Source organism: Phocoena sinus, chromosome 11, assembly GCF_008692025.1.
Source record: "Phocoena sinus isolate mPhoSin1 chromosome 11, mPhoSin1.pri, whole genome shotgun sequence".
Lineage (NCBI taxonomy): Eukaryota > Metazoa > Chordata > Mammalia > Artiodactyla > Phocoenidae > Phocoena > Phocoena sinus.
The window spans coordinates 4,261,701-4,280,943 of NC_045773.1; the positions used below are offsets into that span (position 1 = coordinate 4,261,701).

General features: G+C 59.2%; 1 protein-coding gene across 1 annotated transcript in view; it reads left to right on the plus strand.

Moving 5' to 3' along the window:
• The first annotated feature begins 3,537 nt into the window (after positions 1-3,537).
• PLXND1 (plexin D1) overlaps positions 3,538-19,243 on the plus strand; it is a 52,232-nt gene continuing 36,526 nt past the window's right edge. The window contains exon 1 of the mRNA XM_032648817.1: positions 3,538-4,988. Within this exon, the coding sequence (XP_032504708.1) occupies positions 3,672-4,988 (1,317 nt within the window). The 5' untranslated portion in view covers positions 3,538-3,671. The remainder of the gene's footprint in view (positions 4,989-19,243) is intronic.

Genomic DNA, 19,243 nt, shown 5'->3' on the forward strand with positions numbered 1-19,243 from the left:
AGAAGCCTGCACACCACAACGAAGAGTAGCCCCTGCTCGCCGCAACCAGAGAAAGCCCGCATGCAGCAACAAAGACCCAACACAACCAAAAATAAATAAATTTAAAAAAACTTTGATAAATGCATTTATCAAGCAAGCTTTACATCATTATTATATTTGGAAAGCCTGTAGTATCACTTGCCAAAACCAGAAAATAACTGCAAATATTATAAAGAAAATAAGGAGCTATAAGTAAATTCTAGAATGCTGAGCTTGAGACCTTCTCTGTATTAAAAATGGACAATGACAAATGTTAGAGGCATTAAAGACACATTAACCCCAAACAGAGTCCTTCTCCTTGATATAATCAGAAGTCTTGAACAAAAACTGAAAAGGGCCTGAATCACAGTGTAAAAGCTGGCCGTCACTCCAGGGTTGACAAATCTGGTTTAGTTAATTCAAATTGAGTTGATGCTGGGTGCTACCTAACCTGCCGTCCTGGGTACCATCCATATCCCCTTGGTTCGCGCTAAAATCCCTTCTAAAAAAAAAAAAAAAAAAAAACAATAAAATCCCTTCTGGGAGGATACCGCACCACCTCTTAGCAAGGCCAGGGGAGATGTGGGTTCTTTCATTCATTCGATCCTTCCATCATTCACTCAGCCCAAGTTATCAGCACCTCTCTGCCCAACCGGGGGTATAGGGTGGCTGCCACCATGATCCGTCCTGGCCTGAGGGAGCTCCCAACTAATGGGCAGAGGGGAGAAAGCACAGGATTTGGAGACAGATCTGGGTTCAAATCCTCCCCTTGCTAATAGCTCTCAGTTTCTCTATCTGTGAAATAGGTTCCATGACCCCCTGCCTTTTCAGCTGGCTGTGAGGATGGCATCAGATTGTTCAGGGCAGTGCTGGGTGCAGTAGTTTGCTCTTGGTAGACAGTGGCTCTGCTAGCTACCATGAGGCCCTGATGGGCCATTGCTCAGTGTAAGGGGAAAAGTGGGCATTTGTCCAGTGCCTGCCATGTGCCCAGCACTGTGCTTTCTGGTACGTTCCTTTCTTCACATCATATAACCTCCCAGGGGCTGGTGTGCTATTATGATTGTCTTCATTTTACAGACAAGGAAACTGAGGCTCAGAGAGGGCAAGTGCCTTGCCCTAGGCCACACAGCACTTCCACCTCCAGCTTATGTGAAGACACTTGGACCCCGGCTATGTCTTCTGCGGCTAACCTGGCCCTGCATATCCCCAGCTCCAGGCGGCTCCTGAGACCCAGCACTCAGCTTGGCAGGTAGTTTGTGTCCAAAGTGCCCGGAAGCATCCACTCCGCGCCAGACTGAGTTTCGACCACACAGAGCATTATCCTCAAGGTTCAGTGGGGGGAGCTGCAGGATGCGGCAAGATGAGCCTAGAGACAGGAAGGAAGCTAGGAGGGGCGAGAGGGGGAGCTGGGGGTGGGAGCTAGGGAGGGAGACAGAGAGAGGCAGAGACACAGAGAGAGAAAGAGATACACAAAGAGACCGACAGTGGAAGGGTGGGGGGAGACTGGGAGAGAGAGAGAGACAGAGAGAAATGGGGAGGAGCAAGAAGACAGACAAAACCAGAGGGGGTGGCGAAGGCTGAGAAAGATAAGATGGGGAGGAAGACAGAGGGATGATCGGGGACGGGTGGGGTGAGGTGCACCCCGGCAGGGCTCCCAGGTTGCTTCCACAGGTGGCACAAGATAAGTCCTTCCCACCCTGAGATGGAGGTGGGGACATCGGTCCTATCAAGCTGCCCCCTGAGTGGCCTTGAGCCCCAGGGGTGGGGGATGGGGCCCCGAAAACAACCTTTGATTTCCTGTGTTGAATACTCGTGGCTGTCAGGGCAGTGGTCAGACTGACAGAGGGGGTGGAGAAAGGTAGGCGTGATGAGCACATGCTGATGGCAGGAAGGCGCAGTGCTGGGGGCGTGGGGGACTGCTGTCGGCTTGGCCTTTCCTACCTCCCCCATGCGGCACAGAGAAACCCCTGCTCTTCCTTCCTGACCAGGCGGGAACAGGTGAGGGAGGCCACGCCACCCGCAGAGCCAGGACCACGGCACCATGTGGGAGCCCCCCATTCTGAGAGGCCTGGGCTGGGGGAGAGTTGGGGTGGGATTCAGAGCCAGCAGACTGGGGCTTCCAAACATTGTAGTTCTCCTTCTTATGAGCTGTGCATCTTGGGCCAGTCCATTCACCTCTCGGGCCTCAGGCTGTGAATCTGTAAGGTGGGACAGTAATCGTACCAGCCTCAGAAGGTGGCTGTGAGGGCGAAGTGAGTCAAAACACATGAAGGGCTTGGCATAGTGCCTGATAGGCAGCAAGCCCTGCTTGAGCGCCCTCACGTAAGCTCTGTGACACTGTAAGCACCACTGCCTGCCCTGGCCCCCAGGGCCCACCTTCTCCTCCCAGGTGAAAGGAGAAGCAGGCCCAGTGCCAGCTCACCTGTGGCTGGTCTTCAATAAATCTGGGAGGATTTTAGGTCCTTCCAGAGTCCCGAATAAAGTGGGTGGAAGGGCAGCTGGGTCTCCACAGGAGGTAACTGTGGGCCTCCTGGGGCCATCACCCCCCAGGACCAAGGCTCCACTCTGGGTACCCCGAGGCTTGGCACAGACCTGAAAGCTCCTCTTCACTTCTCACTGATTTATATGTCTGACCCTTGATCTCTGGTCCCTGCCACTTGTCAGACCCCTTTCCGGGCTGGGGATCTTGGAATCTGAGGGGGCAGTGCCCCCTGCCCAGCTGACCCTGGGGGTGTCCATGGTGTGGGATCTAAGGTCTGGACAGTGTCCTGCGACAGGGAGTGGAGTGTCAGGTGGAGAGAGACAGGGAGGGCGAGGGGAGAGGAAGGTGGACAGAGGTGGAGGAGAGAGGGGCTAGAGGGATCGAGAGAGACAGAGGGTCCGAGGGGGCGGGCGCGGAGGGAACCAGGAGAGAGGGAGAGAGAGCCAAAGGAAGAAACACGGGAGAGAAGGGGGAGAGAGAATACAAGGGAGAAAGGGGAGGGGCGGGGTAACAGACGGCAGAGCGAAAGCGAATCAGACTGAGAAAAGGAGAGACAGCACGCACGGAGTTGGGGTGGGGGGCGGGACACACAGAGACAGGGAGATACTGAGAGACACTTACCGAGAAGGAGGAAGAGACAGAGAAGGAAAAAAATAAAACAAGCTCGAGAGACAGGCCAAGCGGCCAAGAGGGAGAAGGAACTAAAGCAACCAGCGACGGAGGCGGAGGCAGCTCCAGGAAAGGAGCCGCGGGCCGCGGGTGCCGCACGGGAGGGTCCTGGAGGGCGCGGGGCAGCCAGACCCAACAACAGCTCAGCAAGGGCCCGGCGCCCGGAGGGCGGGGCTGGCGGGCAGCAGGGGCGGGGGCCCGGGGCGCGTGGGGAGGTGGGCCCGGGGGGGGTGGGGGCCCCGGAGGCGGGGCGCGGCCGGGCCGGGCGCGGCGGGGGGCGGGACGCGAGGGCGTGTCCGCAGAGGAGCCGCCTCCGCCCCGCCCCTGGGTTGAGCGGAGCGGCTGAGCCCGGCCGGGGCGCCGGGGCCGGGGGCGGCTGGCGCGGGCAGGAAGCGCCTCGCGGCCCGGGCCCGCCCCCCGCCTCCTGCGCCTCCGGGCTCCCGGCTCCCGGCCGCGCCGCGCCCCATGCACTCGCCGTGCCGCGCAGCCCGCGCACGCCCGGATGGCTCGTCGCGGCGCGGGCGGCGCACCCCATAGCGCCCGGGCCGCCGCGGCCAGCCCCCTGCCGCCGCGCCCGCCATTCTGGGCCCCGCCGTGCCCGCCACTGCTGCTGCTGCTGCTCCTGGGGGCGGCGCGGATAGGCGCCCTGGAGATCCAGCGCCGGTTCCCCTCGCCCACGCCCACCAACAACTTTGCCCTGGACGGCGCGGCGGGGACGGTGTACCTGGCGGCCGTCAACCGCCTCTACCAGCTGTCGGGCGCTAACCTGAGCCTGGAGGCCGAGGCGGCCGTGGGCCCGGTGGCCGACAGCCCGCTGTGTCACGCCCCGCAGCTGCCGCAGGCCTCGTGCGAGCACCCGCGGCGCCTCACCGACAACTACAACAAGATCCTGCAACTGGACCCCGGCCAGGGCCTGGTGGTCGTGTGCGGTTCCATCTACCAGGGCTTCTGCCAGCTGCGGCGGCGGGGCAACATCTCGGCGGTGGCCGTGCACTTCCCGCCCGCCGCGCCGCCCGCCGAGCCCGTCACGGTGTTCCCTAGCATGCTGAACGTGGCGGCCAACCACCCGAACGCGTCCACCGTGGGACTGGTCCTGCCGCCGGCCGCCGGCACCGGGGGCAGCCGCCTTCTCGTGGGCGCCACGTACACGGGCTACGGCAGCGCCTTCTTCCCACGCAACCGCAGCCTGGAGGACCACCGCTTCGAGAACACGCCCGAGATCGCCATCCGCTCCCTGGATGCGCGCGGCGACCTGGCCAAGCTCTTCACCTTCGACCTCAACCCCTCCGACGATAACATTCTCAAGATCAAGCAGGGCGCCAAGGAGCAGCACAAGCTGGGCTTCGTTCGCGCCTTCCTGCACCCTCCCGACCCGCAGCCGGGCGCCCAGACCTACGCGTACCTGGCGCTCAACAGCGAGGCACGCGCGGGCGACAAGGAGAGCCAGGCGCGGAGCCTGCTGGCGCGCATCTGCCTGCCCCGCGGCGCCGGCGGCGACGCCAAGAAGCTCACTGAGTCCTACATCCAGCTGGGCTTGCAGTGCGCGGGCGGCGCGGGCCGCGGCGACCTCTACAGCCGCCTGGTATCCGTCTTCCCCGCGCGCGAGCTGCTCTTTGCGGTCTTCGAGCGGCCGCAGGGGGCCCCGGCGGCCCGCACGGCTCCGGCCGCGCTCTGTGCCTTCCGTTTCGCCGACGTGCAAGCCGCGATCCGCGCCGCGCGCACCGCCTGCTTCGTGGAGCCCGCACCCGACGTGGTGGCCGTGCTCGACAGCGTGGTGCAGGGCACCGGGCCGGCCTGCGAGCGCAAACGCAACATCCAGGTATGCCCAGGCAGCGGGGGCGCTGGGGACCAGCCCAGGGGGCTGGAGAGAGAGCGTGCGGGTAACTGGGCAGGTTGTGCGCTGAGCGGGTCACATGTGTGAGTGTGCCGTTACCTAGATGTGCGTGTATGGAGACTCAAGTGTATACTCTGAGCTACAGGTGCATTTGCGAGGACCCAGGTGTAGTCGCGAGGACACAGGTGTCAGCAGAGGTGGGGGGCACTGCCGTGAATATGGCCTAGGTGTGCGCGTTGGGCACGCCCCTTCGACCTCAACCCCTCCGACGATAGCATTTGCGTAAATGAGTGCTGGGCTACAGGTGCACATATGTAGGTGTGCGGGGCGGTCGGGTTGTGGATGGGTACCCAGGTGTGCGCTGAAGAGAGACGAAGGTGCATATACATCCCGGCTGTGCAAGTGAGGGTCGCAGCCGTGGGCTGTGTGCACAGCAAGTGAGTGCAGCATCTGACCAAAGGTATGTTCTGGGCCGACTGCATGAGCCCGTGAGGGCTGCCTTTGGGAGTTGGCAGGTGTGTGCATGAGTGTGGCAGGCGTGCTTCAGGGCCCTGCACATGGGGGGTGAGGGGAAGCACGGTGTATGCCCCAGACTTGTGTGTCGCTGAGCTGGGTCACACAGGCGTGCGGGCAGGCAGGTGCGTGTGGCAGGGACACACTGGTTCCATAGGGCAGGCCTGGGTGCACAGTGGGATGTGCGCGGCAGGGGACACAGTTGTTTGGGAACCAGTAGGCACTCTGGGGAGGCCGCTGGTTGGCAACTGGGTGTGTTCCTGAGGCCAGCTTTTTTTTTTTTTTTTTTTTTTTTTTTTTTTTATGCGTTACGCGGGCCTCTCACTGTTGTGGCCTCTCCCGTTGCGGAGGACAGGCTCCGGACGCGCAGGCTCAGCGGCCATGGCTCACGGGCCCAGCCGCTCCGCGGCATGTGGGATCTTCCCAGACCGGGGCACGAACCCGCGTCCCCTGCATCGGCAGGCGGACTCTCAACCACTGCGCCACCAGGGAAGCCCCTGAGGCCAGCTTTTTATTCATTCGTCCAACACACATTTACCGAGCATGTGGCACGCACCAGGCCTGGGGGCTACGAGGAAGGCAGTCACACTTATGGAATACCTACTAAGCGCATCACATGGCATAACTCTAGGTTTTAACAGCAGGCCTCTCAGCTAGGCTCTGTTCTCGTCCCCATTTTACAGATGAAGAAACTGAGGCACAGAGACATTCGCTAACTTGCTCAAGGTCCCACAGAACTAGCAGAGGCAGGATTTGAATCCAGGCTGTCCGGTCTCAGCATCTGTGCGCGTAGCGCTACAGAGCCTTTGCCGCCTTACAGATGTGGAACTCAGAGTGTGTGTGTTGGAGGAGTCCCGGTGACTGGGGTGGGGAGGTGCCGGCTCCAGGAGAGTGGAGGGACGTGAGCGGGACTGCACGTAGCGCTTGAGTGGGCTGTGGGGATCTGGAGGGAACGCGGGGGGCCAGGTATAGGGCCACAGCAGCTGGGGTGGGGGAGTGGGGCCCAGGTGTCTGGGGCTGGGCAGGGCAGGAGCGAGGGGGCCAGGTTGGGGGGGATCGATGTGTGTGTTGATCCTGGGTGGACGTGACACGGGGGTGCAGGAGGGATCTGTGTGTGGTTCCACTCAAGGAAGCGCATCAGCAAGGGGTCACTTCTTTAGAGTGCCCTGGGAGGTGGACCCCTGTGCCTTTTCTGCACTCTCCATCCCGAGCTGAGTCAGGGGAGACTTGGCCACTCCCTTAGGAAGCCTCAGCTTCTCAAAATGCAGAACTTAGCCTTCTCCTGGTGATTACGGAGCTCTCCTTGGGGCCAGGCTCCCTGTGGCTCTGCCCCATCCCTTCTCTGTGATCCTCAGGCCCTGGCAAGAAGCTGTGAGATTAATTATTCCCCTGTGGGTGTGCCCAACACTGGGGCTTTGAGAAAACGCAGATTCCTTCTCCTGCAGCTGGGCCCTCACACTGCCTACCACCCGACTGGCTGGCTGCCCTAAAAATAAAGGTCATGGTGGGCGAGCAGGGCAGACTGGCCCGGGAGCCGGTCTGCTACCAGCAGGGGCCAGCTTAGTCAGGGTGGTCACCCAGCGCTGCAGTCGGGACACGCACTCTTCCCCTCCCCAGAGCCACATGCCCCAGTGGGCTGTGTTTGAGGGGACAAGCTTTGTGTCCGGGGGCCTCAGAGCCTGAGGAGGTGAATGGGGAGTCAGTCGCTGCTCTACGGAGGGAAGATCCTGTCGGAAGGGCCTTCTTCGAGCCTTTCCAGGCCTGTGTGTCCATCTAGGCCCTCAGTGAGAGGCAATCCGTGGGATTCCTCAGGCCGCCACAGTCTCCCCCTCCCCCTCCCCCTCTGGCAGGAACCGTCCTCGTTCCCACGGTCCCGTCCCCAGCCTGGCCTGGTGCAGTGACTCACTGCAGAAGGGAGCTGGGGCTTCCCTTTTCTTCGGGGGCAGAGCCTCTCCAGGGACACAGCCCCAGGGGCAGAGTGCTCGAGGGCCTTCTCCCCGCCACAAGGTGGGGTGGATTCCTGGCCCTCCTTGGCCACTCTCCCTGTGTCCTCCACGCCCCTCTCCCCTTCCCCACGCCCAGCTGTGGGCACAGGCCCCAGGGTCTCGGCCTGAAGCCTCAGGTCGGGGGTGGGAGAGTGATGCTTATTCTTGCTCCTGGCTGTTGCCAGCTCCCCAGTTACAGTCTTAAGAACTTGGACCTTGCACCCGGGGTTAAATTCTACTCTGTCACTTCCCAGCTGTGTGACCTTGACAAGTGACTTAACCTTTCCGAGCCTCCGTTTCCTCATCTGTAAAGTGGGGACAGTAAATCTCTAAGGATTGCTGAGGACCAAATGAATTAATTAACGTAAAGCGCTTTGTGCCCGGCACGTAGCAAGCACCTAGTAGATGTCTGCTGTTCTTGTTATTATTACCCCGGGGGGGCATTATTAGCACAGGTCTGGGCTTCGTCCTGGACAGCAACCAGTGACCTATTTTGGCTTGTTCTGCAACAGTGAAGACCCCACCTCTAGCGCCCGATGGCAGCCTCAGTAAACATTTCCTAAGTCCCTACTGTGTTGCTGTGTGCTGGGAACCAATGATGATTCCCTTACTGTCTGCTCTCGTGGACCATGTGGCTGGTCCTTCCAGCCCAGAGGGATGGGTGCTGTGATCCCATCCTGGCAGACAGAGGCCAGAGAGGGGCATCGAGGCCTCTGGGGAGAGTGTTGTCAAAGCGCAGGTGGGTGGGTGAGCAGTAGTTAGTCACACCAAGCTGGCAGGAGAAGAGGAGGGGTCCAGGCAGAGGCTGTTCGCCTGTCAGAGGCCTGGAGGTAGGAAACAGCAAGACGGACTGGAGCAGTGAGAGGTGGTCGTCGTGGCTGGGGAGGCGAAACAGGAATTATGAGCAGGGCTGGGAAAGGCGGGCAGGCCTGCCATGCGAGTGCGGATAGGCATGACTGTGTCCTGGGGACATGGGGAACCATGAAGGGTTTTAGCCAGAGCATCTGATCTGAACGAGCACGTCAGTTTCTTCCTCTGTAAAGCAGGAACGATAATAAAAACACCGACCTGGCAGGACCTCTGTGGGGATTAAATGAGATGCTACAGGTGAAGCAGTTAGCAGCGTGCTCGGCACACGTGTTTGCAGTTGCTGTGATGGTTTTTAAGGGAGCTAGTTTAGAAAGTCGTTAGGTGGTTGGTGAGAAGGAGAGAGGAGAAGCAGGGAGAGTAGGAAGGAGGCTGGTGCCATCTTCCAGGCAAGTGATTCACTTCTTCATTTACAAATATTTCTTGAGCACCTACAGTGTGGTGGGCACTGGACACAGAGGTAGGGGTGGCCGGCCAGGTGTTGTTCTAGGGGGATGTGACTGGCCTGGTCTGAGGGCACAGAGAGAAGAAGGGGGGGTTGTTCCAGACGGATTCAGATGCCTGGATGTAGCCCCAGAGGTGGGGACGGACAGGATGGAGAAGGGATTTGCCCAGTCCAGCCCAGCATTGGGATGGAAGTCGGGGATGCGACAGGGGTGCCTCTGGGGAAGACGGTGGGTTTGCTGGGGGGGGGCGGGGGTGAGTACCAGGGGCCTGGAGTCCCTCTTCCTCCCAGCCCCGTCTGGCCTGACTGCTCCAGCACCAGGTGGTCTCAGTGGGGCTGGACAACGGGGGACAGGACCCTGCCCTTCCATCCTTTCTCCAGGGATGTCTGCCCCCCAGCAGGGTGGCTCAGCCGGGCCTCTGGATACCCAGCCTCATGCTGTTGCCCTTGGGCCCTTGGGCCTGAAGCTCCAGAGCCTCGGTTGGGGTGGTCTCGGACATTCCATCTCCCCGCCTGGGAGGCTTTGCCCCCTGCTCACCACCTTTAAGGCAGTGAAGAGGCAGGGAACCTTGTCCTCCCAGCCTTGGGCTCCAACTTTGTCCCTGATTGCTTTGGGCATATTTGGGGCCTTTGGACTATTCTGAGAGAGAAAGTGAGAAAATTAGCCTCTGGCATGTAGCTTGGATCCCTTTTCTCAATTCACGTATGTGGTGAAAGTGAGTTGGGAAGTTGCCTGTGCTCTCGGCGGGGAAACTGAGGCACAGGGCCACCCAGCAAGGCGAGGGCGGACTGAGTCCGACTCCCTTCCCTGAATCTTTCCCTTTGGCCTATGAATGGCCATAATATTTGTATTTTAAAAGAAAAAAGAAAACGGACAGGGAAATGTCAATGTTACATTTTCAAGGTGTCTTTTTATAGTAAAGGTGGAAAAAAAAAACCCTCAGGCGGTTTTAAACTGGCATGCAGTGGGTGGGTGCCCGTCGTCAAGAAGGCATTTTCTGAACCAATTTAGGGGCTGAAATGCTGGGTGGAGGTGGAGGGAGATAAGCTTCCAAGATGGGCTTTCCATTTGGAGCTGGCCTGGGGGCTGGGAGTGAGCTCCCTGCTGGCCGAGGGTAAAAGAGACACTTGGGGGCACTTAGGAGAGGGGACTCTGGCAGGGTTGGCTGGGATGACCTTCTAGCCTAGAGAGACAGACACATCTTGGGCCAGGAGACGGTTAACATACCTCCCTGACCTGGGAGTGTCGTCAGTCTCAACTGCCAGGTACGTGAGGGTAGAGCTGATGGTGAGTCCTGTTCTCCTGCCCGTAAGCTGTGTGACCCAGGGTGAGTCACTTACCTTCTCTGGGCCTCATGCTTTCTCATTGTAAAATGGGACAGTGTCTCCTTCTGAAGTGAAATCTCACACGAAGTGCCCAGGAAATGGCAGGTGGAGGTATGAGTACCAGGAGAAGAGAAATACATCTGAGAGAAGTGTGCTCAGTGTGTGGAACAGCTGTTGGGGCAGGGAGCGCTCAGAGGAGGGAGGAGATGGGACCAAAGCAGGCCCTGAAGGTGAGCCGGGGTGGGCGAGACAGAGGGGTGAGGCGCAGGTGTGTCAGGTGCCTCCCAGCCCGAGCTCAGCTGCGGGAGGCACAGGCCGAGGAGAGAGCCGCCGGGCGCCGCTTCTGTTAATGGTGAGACGCTGTGCATCTGGTAGGCCTGAGGGTGTGCAGATGCTGGGTGCCCTCTCAGCTCTCTGGGGCTGAAAACTGACCACGGCCACCCTCCCAGTTCTGAGCAGGGATGCTGCGCGGGGCCCTTCACAGGCACCAGTGTGTTTGCTCTCACAGCACCCCACCCCCACCCCGTGAGGCAGGAAGTGCTGTTATCCCCAGTTTTACAGATGGGGGAACTGAGGCCCAGGGTCCCACGCAGCTGGCTAGTGGCGTAGGGACCTGCAGACTGGCTGTCTGGCTCTGGAGTCTGCCGTGGGTGACCACTGGTGTTAGCTGTGGGCTCTCAGCTGGGGGTTTTGCAGTTACCCCCCCATCCCGTGGAGATTTGGGTGGAGCCCTTTGTACCAAACCCCCTCTGGGACAGCACCTCCCAGCAGGCCCCAGATGGAAGCCGGGATGGAAGCCGGGAGCTGCCGCTGCAGTGACTCAGTTCCTGAGCCAGCAGAGGCTGGCTAGGGTATCTGCAGGGGCCCTGCCACAAGTTGGGGCTGGGGCTCAGGGGGCCTCATGAGGAAGTCAGGGAGGCAGGGAGGCACTTAGTGACATTCATCTCTGAAAATGTGATTGTGACCCCCTGGCCCTGTGGGTGCGTGAATGAGAGATGTGGTCCGTTTGAATGACTTGACAAATCCCTTTCAACCCTGACCCCAGCCCTGGACCGTACTGTGTACTGGGGCTGGGCAGGCCTCCGCCTCCCCTCCAGGGCAGCCCCTCACTGTCCAGCGTTTGCTAGGAGGATGGAGGATCTGTCACGGCCCTGGCCATGCCCACAGTCAAGCCTGCCACACCCACACACACCCAGAGTGGTGGACGGGTCAGTGCTGGACCCTGGCACCAAGTCCCTGGATTCAAATCCTGGCTCTGCACCTCCTCCCTGTGGCCTCCAGCAAGTCACTTACCTTCTCTGGGCCTCCACTTCCCCATCTGTAAAGTGAGCTCAGCAGAGACAAGAACAGGGACCCCTGGAGTTCAGCGGAGGCCTGTGTGAGTTGGCTCAGCCCCTGCAGAAACACCCCTCTACAGGAGTCTCATTTGCCGACTGCCACGGCTGCCGGTTTTCATGGAGATTAAGGAAACAGGCCGGCTTCCGGGTTCTGGTTGCTGGAGGGTGGAGAACAGACACGCTGTGTATGGAAGAGAAGCATGAGGGCCTGAAAGATCCCTTCCCCTTTCTGGGCCTCAGTTTCCCAGTCTGAGTTGGGCTGTGGGGTGGCAAGAAAGCCCTCACTCTGTCACCAGAACTGCTCCCGTTGGCATCATTATTCTACTTTTATTGTTGTGTCCTGGGAACTTATTCTGTCTCAGGCACTTTGCAAAAGCACTTGATGTATAATGCGTATCTTTTAATCCTGCCAGCAAGGGAATGGGGTGAGTGTTATGCGAAGTCTACAGGAAGGGGAAACAGAGGCCCACAGAGGATAAGTGACTTGCCTGAGGTCACATGGCGGGTAAAAGGTGGAAGAGTGTCTGCTGTCAGAGCCTGTGCTCATCACCTTTACTCCCTGGTTCCTGTGAAAATGCTGACCTGAGGGGTGTGAGTCAAAGAGGCCCTCAAGGTCACAGTGATGGAGTGAATGGGTCCCTTTTAAAGTTGAAGAAATTGAGACCCAGGGATGTTCTTCCCCTGCTGGGGCTGCAGTGGGGAGTAATGAGAACTTCCCAGTGAGGCCAGCAGAGCTGCCGAGCCCCCGTGCCCAGCGTGGTCCCAGGCTGGGGCCAGGTTCCCCGGGTGCAGGGCTCCTGTTTCCCACAACTGCAGCTGTCTCCACCTTTGCCCACCAGAGCCCAGACCTCCTGGGCACCATCTCCTGCCTGTCTGTGCTCCTGGTGGAGGGTTCCCTGGAGTGTGGCAGGGAGGGACTCAGCTCTGTTACATGGCAGCCTGTTAAAAGGCATGAATCGGACCCTGCCCCTATCCTCCAGGAGCCCCCAGACAGTCGGGGAGGAGTTCAGGACAGAAGATATGCCAAAGCAGAGCTGAGTCTCAGGGACTCAGGGAAGGCTTCCTGGAGGAGGGAGGTGTTGGAGCAGGACTTTGACAGATGGGGCTTGGGGAGGCCTTCCAGGCAGAGGCGGAGGCCCAGAGATGCGGTAGAACATGGTTTGGGTACCAGGCAGAGATGAAGCTGAGAGCATGTGAGGTTTGGGGTGCAGGCCGAGGGTTTGGACACTGTCCTGTGGGCTACAGGGAACCAGTAAGGCCTGGGGGAAGAGTGAGACACAGTTGATCTGGTTCTAGAGGAGACCCCGTGGCTGCTGGCCCACATTCGTCCTGCCAGGTGCTGGCGGGAGCAGGGCGCTCTCTCCTGGAGCCCCCGCTGGGGCTGGACCAGGTGACTCCCAAGGGGCCCTCCAGCTCTGCCAGCGGTGTGGGGATTGCCATGGAAACCAGCTGGTCCCCGAGTGGGGACAGGCCCGGAAAGTCTCCTGGCGCCAGCCACGTGGATTTGGATCCCAGCTCCCCCCAGAGCTCGCCTGTTTTCCTTCTTTCCAAAGCCTGTGTTGAGCCAGGGCCGAACCCAGCAGGCTGCCTGGAAGGGCCCCGCTGCACCGCCCACTCTCCCACTGCCCGCTGATCCTCGATGTGCCGATGCCACCGAGATAAGCTGGGCCAGTGAGCCTCGCCCCACCCAGTCCACCATCCTTTACCCTGAAACACGATAAATCACACGCTGGAGGAGGGAGGAAGCTCACAGCTCCATTACGAGGCCCAGCGAGGCCCCAGTGGGGCGTTAATCACGGAGCGCTTTCTGCTCTGATCAGTAAATAATAGGGGGGGCCGTGAGCAGAGGGCTTGAAGTGGAGGCCAGGCTCAGGAAAGGAGCTAAACAGCGATCAGTGGTCACCTCCGCCCCACCCCATCCCCCTCTCAGAGCTCGTCCACCGTCTGTGTTGGAGGTGATTGAACCTTCTGGAAGTGGCTAGCTCCTTGATGGGCCCCAGTATCCCCAGCTTGCAACCCAGGGCCTTTCCAGCTCCACGTGGCCAAACTCCCAGCAGCTGTTGGCTGCACCCGACAGAGCAGGGGGCAGAGAGACTGTGGGTTAGGACGAGGGTACTGGAGCCACAGCCAGCCTAGGTTTGAGGCTCACCTCTGCCTAGTCTGGCTGTGTGACCCTGGGCAAGTCACTTTACCTCTCTGTGGCTTAGTTTCCTTTGCCGTAAAGTAGCAGCAACTTGTGAGGATCTGGCGAGGGTTCAATGAGGTTATGCAGGCAGAGGTCTCTGCACAGAGTAAACCATTGCGCTTATTTCTGTTGTGTTACTGATTCCGCTGTGTTGTTACTCTTACTAAGCTGTCCCTTCCCCACATGGGGATGGTCTCTGAACTGGGACATTGACAGCTAGAGAGAGGGCCCCATGTCACCTCCATGTCTCCAGCACGTGGGACCCGGCCCAGAGATGTTTGCTGGGAGCCCCTCGGCTGCAGTCACAAGCCGTTGTCTGATGACTCTGGGACCGAGGCCAGCACCCCCAGGGGATCGGGAGGAGGGTGTGAATTCAGTATCCAGGGCCCCTCAGCCCCAAGAGGAGGAAGGCCTGGTGTCCCCAGGAGAGCCAGCTGCACGCTCAGCTTCTCCGGGCCTGCGTCCCTTCAGGGGAAGAAGCTGGGACCGAAACTGTTCCAGGGTGAGGAGGGGCCGGAGCTGCCGCGTTTCGCCGGCCGCCCCTCCCCCGCTGGAGCTGGCGGAAGGGAATGACCCCCCTGCCCGCGCCGCCCCAGCCAGGGAAGAGTCCTGGCTGCCCATCCCACACTGTGCTCCCCTGGGACCCGGGGGGAGGGCTGGAAACGGGGCCAGGCTGGGCCAGAATGAGAAACAGCTTCGAGAAGGGGGAGCTGAGTGTCTGGGGGGGCCACGTCCAGCTAACAAAACAATGGCTGCTTGAGTCAGCGGCTGCGGCAGCGGTTCCCAGGCAGGCCCCGATCAGAGCCACCCCAGCCCGGGTGAAGGCAGCGCTGCTCATCCAGCCTCAGATGCTTGTGTTCGGGAGTGGTGGAGCGGCTGGTCCCAGGGGCCCTCCTGTCCTGGGGCGTCCCCAAGTCTCTGCCCAGTGGCCTGCAGAGATAATTGGGAATGTGTATTGAGCACCTATGGTGCTCAGTATTGAGGGCTGCCGTGAGCTGAGCCTCTGTAGTGGGCGCAGTTATTGCCCCCATTTTATAGGTGAGAAAACTGAGGCTCAGTGAGGATGGGGCAGCCCACAGTGAGCTAAGAGCTCTGAGACTTGGCACATCAGGAGCCTCGGTTTCTCTGTCTGTTAAATGGAAACCCAACAAGAGTGCGTGCTCCCTGCCTGCACGCAGCAGGTCTTCGGTCTAGCCTGGCCTGTGACCTCAGCCTGGGGCTGTCCCTCCAGGCTGTGTTCTGTTTGGCGGCAGGGTCGGGAGTGCCAGTTGTGGGTGGGTGGACACGTCGTGCTCAGGGCGGCCTGGCTGGCTGGTCCACACGGCCCTTCCAGGTGGTGCCCAGCTGGCCCGGATGACCTCAGTGCTTGGGCTGGGTGATCCACCTCCTCCACAGAGCGGGCCAGGGAAGCCAAGGCAGGCCCTTCTGAAGCTGTGGAAGGGTGCACGCAAGCTGTTCTGCCCATTGCCACTTGTTGGTTTTTCCTGCCTGATTCAGGCAGCCTGGGGCCAGGAAGAGAATTACTGCGCTGTGTGTCCTTAGGAAGCCTCTGCCCCTCTCTGTGCCTCAGTTTCTCCAAAGCACTGCTTTTCCCCTCCCACTCAGAGCCAGGCCTGCTGACTTGTTCTCTAGCCTGGCTGGCCATTCTCTCCCCCACTGCCCCCCACCTCCACCCCTTCAGGAAGTGAGCACCTTGATCACCAACTGGGAGGTGCTGGTATTTCCTTTCTTGGCAACAGGCAGCTTCCTCCTTGGTGTGAGGGCCATTGCCAGAGGCCCCCGCAGAGCCGAGTCTGTCCTGCCCCCTCCCAGGACCGGCATGCGGTAGGCCCAGGGCTCTTTTCATGCCTTGGTTTACCCTCAGTGGAGAGGTCAGCTCATTGGAGCCGTAGCCCAGTAGCCGTTGTGTTTTGAGAGCCCGCACAGGCTGAAGTGGTTGGGTGGAGTTTGGGTTTGGGAGTCACAGGTGTGCTTTCAAGTCTGGGCCTGACCTGTGCCCTTGGAGACCTGGAGAATACTTCCCCCTTTAACCTCAGAGCTTCGGGAGAAAGTTGGGGGAGGGCTTACTCACCCAGGCTCTGCAGGAAGCAGAGTTTAGTGCCCTGTTTCTAGGCCTGGCTTTTGATGCTGTGCCTGTCAGACCCCCATTACTGCCCTGCTGGCTCCCCGTTCTCCAGTCCCGGCCCCTCCTCTGCTGTCCACGCTGAGGGAGAAGGAGCTGGCCAGGACAGGGGTTGGGGGAAGCCACAGAGGGGCATGCCAGGTCGAGCAGGGCCTTGAGGGCCCAGGAGCAAATTTTGGGTTTATGCTGAGGGCACTGGGGATCTATGGAAGGCTGTTGAGCTGTGGGAGGGACACAAGCCACTTTGCATTTTTTTTTTTTTTTGCGGTACGCGGGCCTCTCACTGTTGCGGCCTCTCCCGCTGCAGAGCACAAGCTCCGGACGCGCAGGCTCAGCAGCCATGGCTCACGGGCCCAGCCACTCCGCGGCATGTGGGATCTTCCCAGACCGGGGCACGAACCCATGTCCCCTGCATCGGCAGGCGGACTCCCAACCACTGCGCCACCAGGGAAGCCCTCTTTTTTTGAAAAAAACAACTTTTTAGTTTGGAATAACTTTAGATTTACAAGAAAGTTACAAAGATAGTACAGGTAGTTCCCGCATACCCTTCCTTCAGTTTTCCCCACTGCTAAGATCGCACGTTATGACAGATGCGACATATATTTGTCAAAACTAAGAAACCAACATTGGTATTTTACTCTCAACTAAACTCCAGAGTTTCCTCCACGAATGTCCTTTTTCTTTTCCGGGATCCCACGTCACATTTAGTGCTTTGCGGTTGTAAAAGCTCTTTTTGGCTGCTGCGGAAGGGTGAGTGGGAGGGGGCTCAGTGCAGCCCCCAGCCCCGTGTAGTGAGCGGCAGTCGCCCTGCAGTCTGCTGCTTAATACCCCAAGGTGATTGCTGTGCATTCAGCTCCTCAGCAGTGAAAGCTCACTTTCCCGGGATCGGGGTTCAGTAACAACCAAAAACTTGAGGCAGGAAAGTGCCCTCACTTCCCAAGCACAAAACCCCGACAGCCGGTGTAGTCTACACCTGGGGCGGAACCGCTGGTCTTGTAGGCTGCCGCTGACGCCTCATCGTCCTCGGAGTGCCGCCTGCAGTGGCGCTGAGGTTTGGTGGGGTCTGCAGGCAGGAGGCGGGAGGCTGAGAAGACAGGCTTTGGAAGCTCTTGCTCCAATTGGCTTCCCGGGGGGAGAAAGTCAACACAATTACAGTTGATAGTGAAATCAGTATGTCAGAGTTCTAGTGGGAGAGTGGGCAGAGCTGAGCTTTGGCCCCCGGAGGCAGCCAGCAGAGAAGGAGGAGGTGTCCTGCTCCTAGAAAAGAGCTGAGACCAGCAGCCGCCCATGGCTCATCCCATTTCAGAGAAGGATCAGCTGAGGTTCTTAGAGGAACCAAAAGTAGCAGCCAGGTGCCGCCTGGCACTGAACACGTGGCTCCCCTGTGTGGTCACACACGTAGTGACATACAATTGACCCATACTTTTCCTTCCGTTCTCCAGCGCCCAGCATGGCAGTGCAGTGTTGCTCTCATTGTTTCTTGTTTTTTATATATATAAATTTAGTTAGTTAGTTAGTTTTGGCTGCATTGGGTCTTCGTTGCTGCGCATGGGCTTTCTCTAGCTGCGGCCAGCGGGGGCCGCTCTTCATTGTGGTGCGTGGGCTTCTCATTGCGGTGGCTTCTCGCAGCGGAGCACGGGCTTTAGGCACGTGGGCTTCAGTAGTTGTGGCATGCGGGCTCAGTAGTTGTGGTGCACGGGCTTAGTTGCGCCACGGCATGTGGGATCTTCCTGGACCAGGGCTCAAACCCGTGTCCCCTGCATTGGCAGGCGGATTCTTGATCACTGCACCGCCAGGGAAGCCCCTCTCATTATTTCTGCTTGGAAAAGAAGAAGCTGAATACAGCCACTCACACTTTAGTCAAAATTAGTTTCCTTTCTTTAGTAAACACTCACCCCAGAGCACAGTCTCCACCCTGGAGAAGCTCATGCATACGCTACCGTGAGAAATGAAGGTGGTGGCCAGCACAGTGCTGTCACAGAGGGCTGGAGAGGTTTTTTTGGAATTGCATCTTGAAACCTGGCTGTAAACTTGCCACCTGGGCACGCCTGGCAAAGGGAGCAGTGTGGGTCAAGAGGAGGGGAAATAGAGGGCTCAGCGGTATGAGAAGGGTGTTGGCTACTGAGGGAACAACATCATGAAGGTTCAGGCGCCCCAGGAGGAAAGTGTGGCCGCATTTGAGAAACTGCAGAGACTGATGTGGTCGGAGCTGAGGGCGGGGCAGAGAGAGAAGTGAGACTCCAGTCCTGAGCAGCCGGCAGGAGACAGATCACAGAGGCCTTGAATGTCAGGCTTGACCCTGAGGACGGCCAAAAGCCAAGGAGGGGCTCTCCAGGCTTGTGCTTGGGAAGGTGGCCCTTCTGGGTTGGAGGAGGCCACTGTGAGAGTCCAGCCCTCCCTCTTCTCTCAGAGGAATTTGTGTTTTGAAAGACCAATGCCAAGTGAGACTGGAAGGAGGGCTGGTGCTGATGGAGGGATTTCAGGCCGTGTCACACAGTCAGGGCAAGCAGTATTTTGGGCCTTGGAGCTGACTGCCCCTGGAGACCGGGTTCGGCTGAGGGCGCACCCGGGACAGCCCGCCAGTTCCCCCGAGCCCACTTTCCCCCTTTCCCGGGCCACATCCCCCAACAGCAGAGGCCTTTCCCGCCTGCCCAGTGGACGTGTGTCTGGCTTCCGTTTTCGAGTCAGTTGTAGCCTTGTGATTTCCCCTGGCGGCTGGGGCGCCAGCTTCCCCCTCAGAGCACACATCACGCAGAGCAGCCAATGGGTTACTTCTCCTTTAAAATTTTTTTTTAATTTTATTTTTAGGATAAGAAAAAAAAAAGCCAGAGGAAAGGCTTTTTAGAGAATTCCTCCAGTGCAGAATTAATGGCTGTGAGCGTCAGGGCGGGCAGGCGAGAGCTAGATTCCCAGCCATTCCCACCTCATCCTCTCTGCACCCCCGGCCCACAAATCACCCTGATCTGGGCGCCTGGTCCGGCTGTTCCCAGGACCCCCCATTCTGGCTGGCTGGGGACCCCCCCCATCGCAGGGCCCAGTGCAGAAAATCCCAAAGTTGTCACCCAGGCCCTCCAGGTGTCCCCTTCCTGCCTTCCCACCCCTCCCACAGCTCAGGGAGGAAGCGCCTGTCCCCTGGGCAAGGGTTTACTATTTTAATTTTAGAACAATGTATTATTAAATGACACAAGTAATCCACAGATTTCAGTGAAGAAGAGTTAGACAACCCCTGGGAAAAGCGTCCTCATGACGTCTTGGGCCCACGTGCCCGCTCTCCTGCCTGCTCGCTGGTGGAGCTACCTCATCTCTTCCCTGCAGCTGCAGGATTGTGGGGGGTGGGACCACGGCTGGGAGAGGCCGCTGGGGAGATGGGCCAGCAGCCTCATTCCAGAGCCGGCCTCCAACTTGGGCACAGAGATGAACACAGAGGATGGGTCAGGCAGGGTAGTCTGAAGCTGAAAGA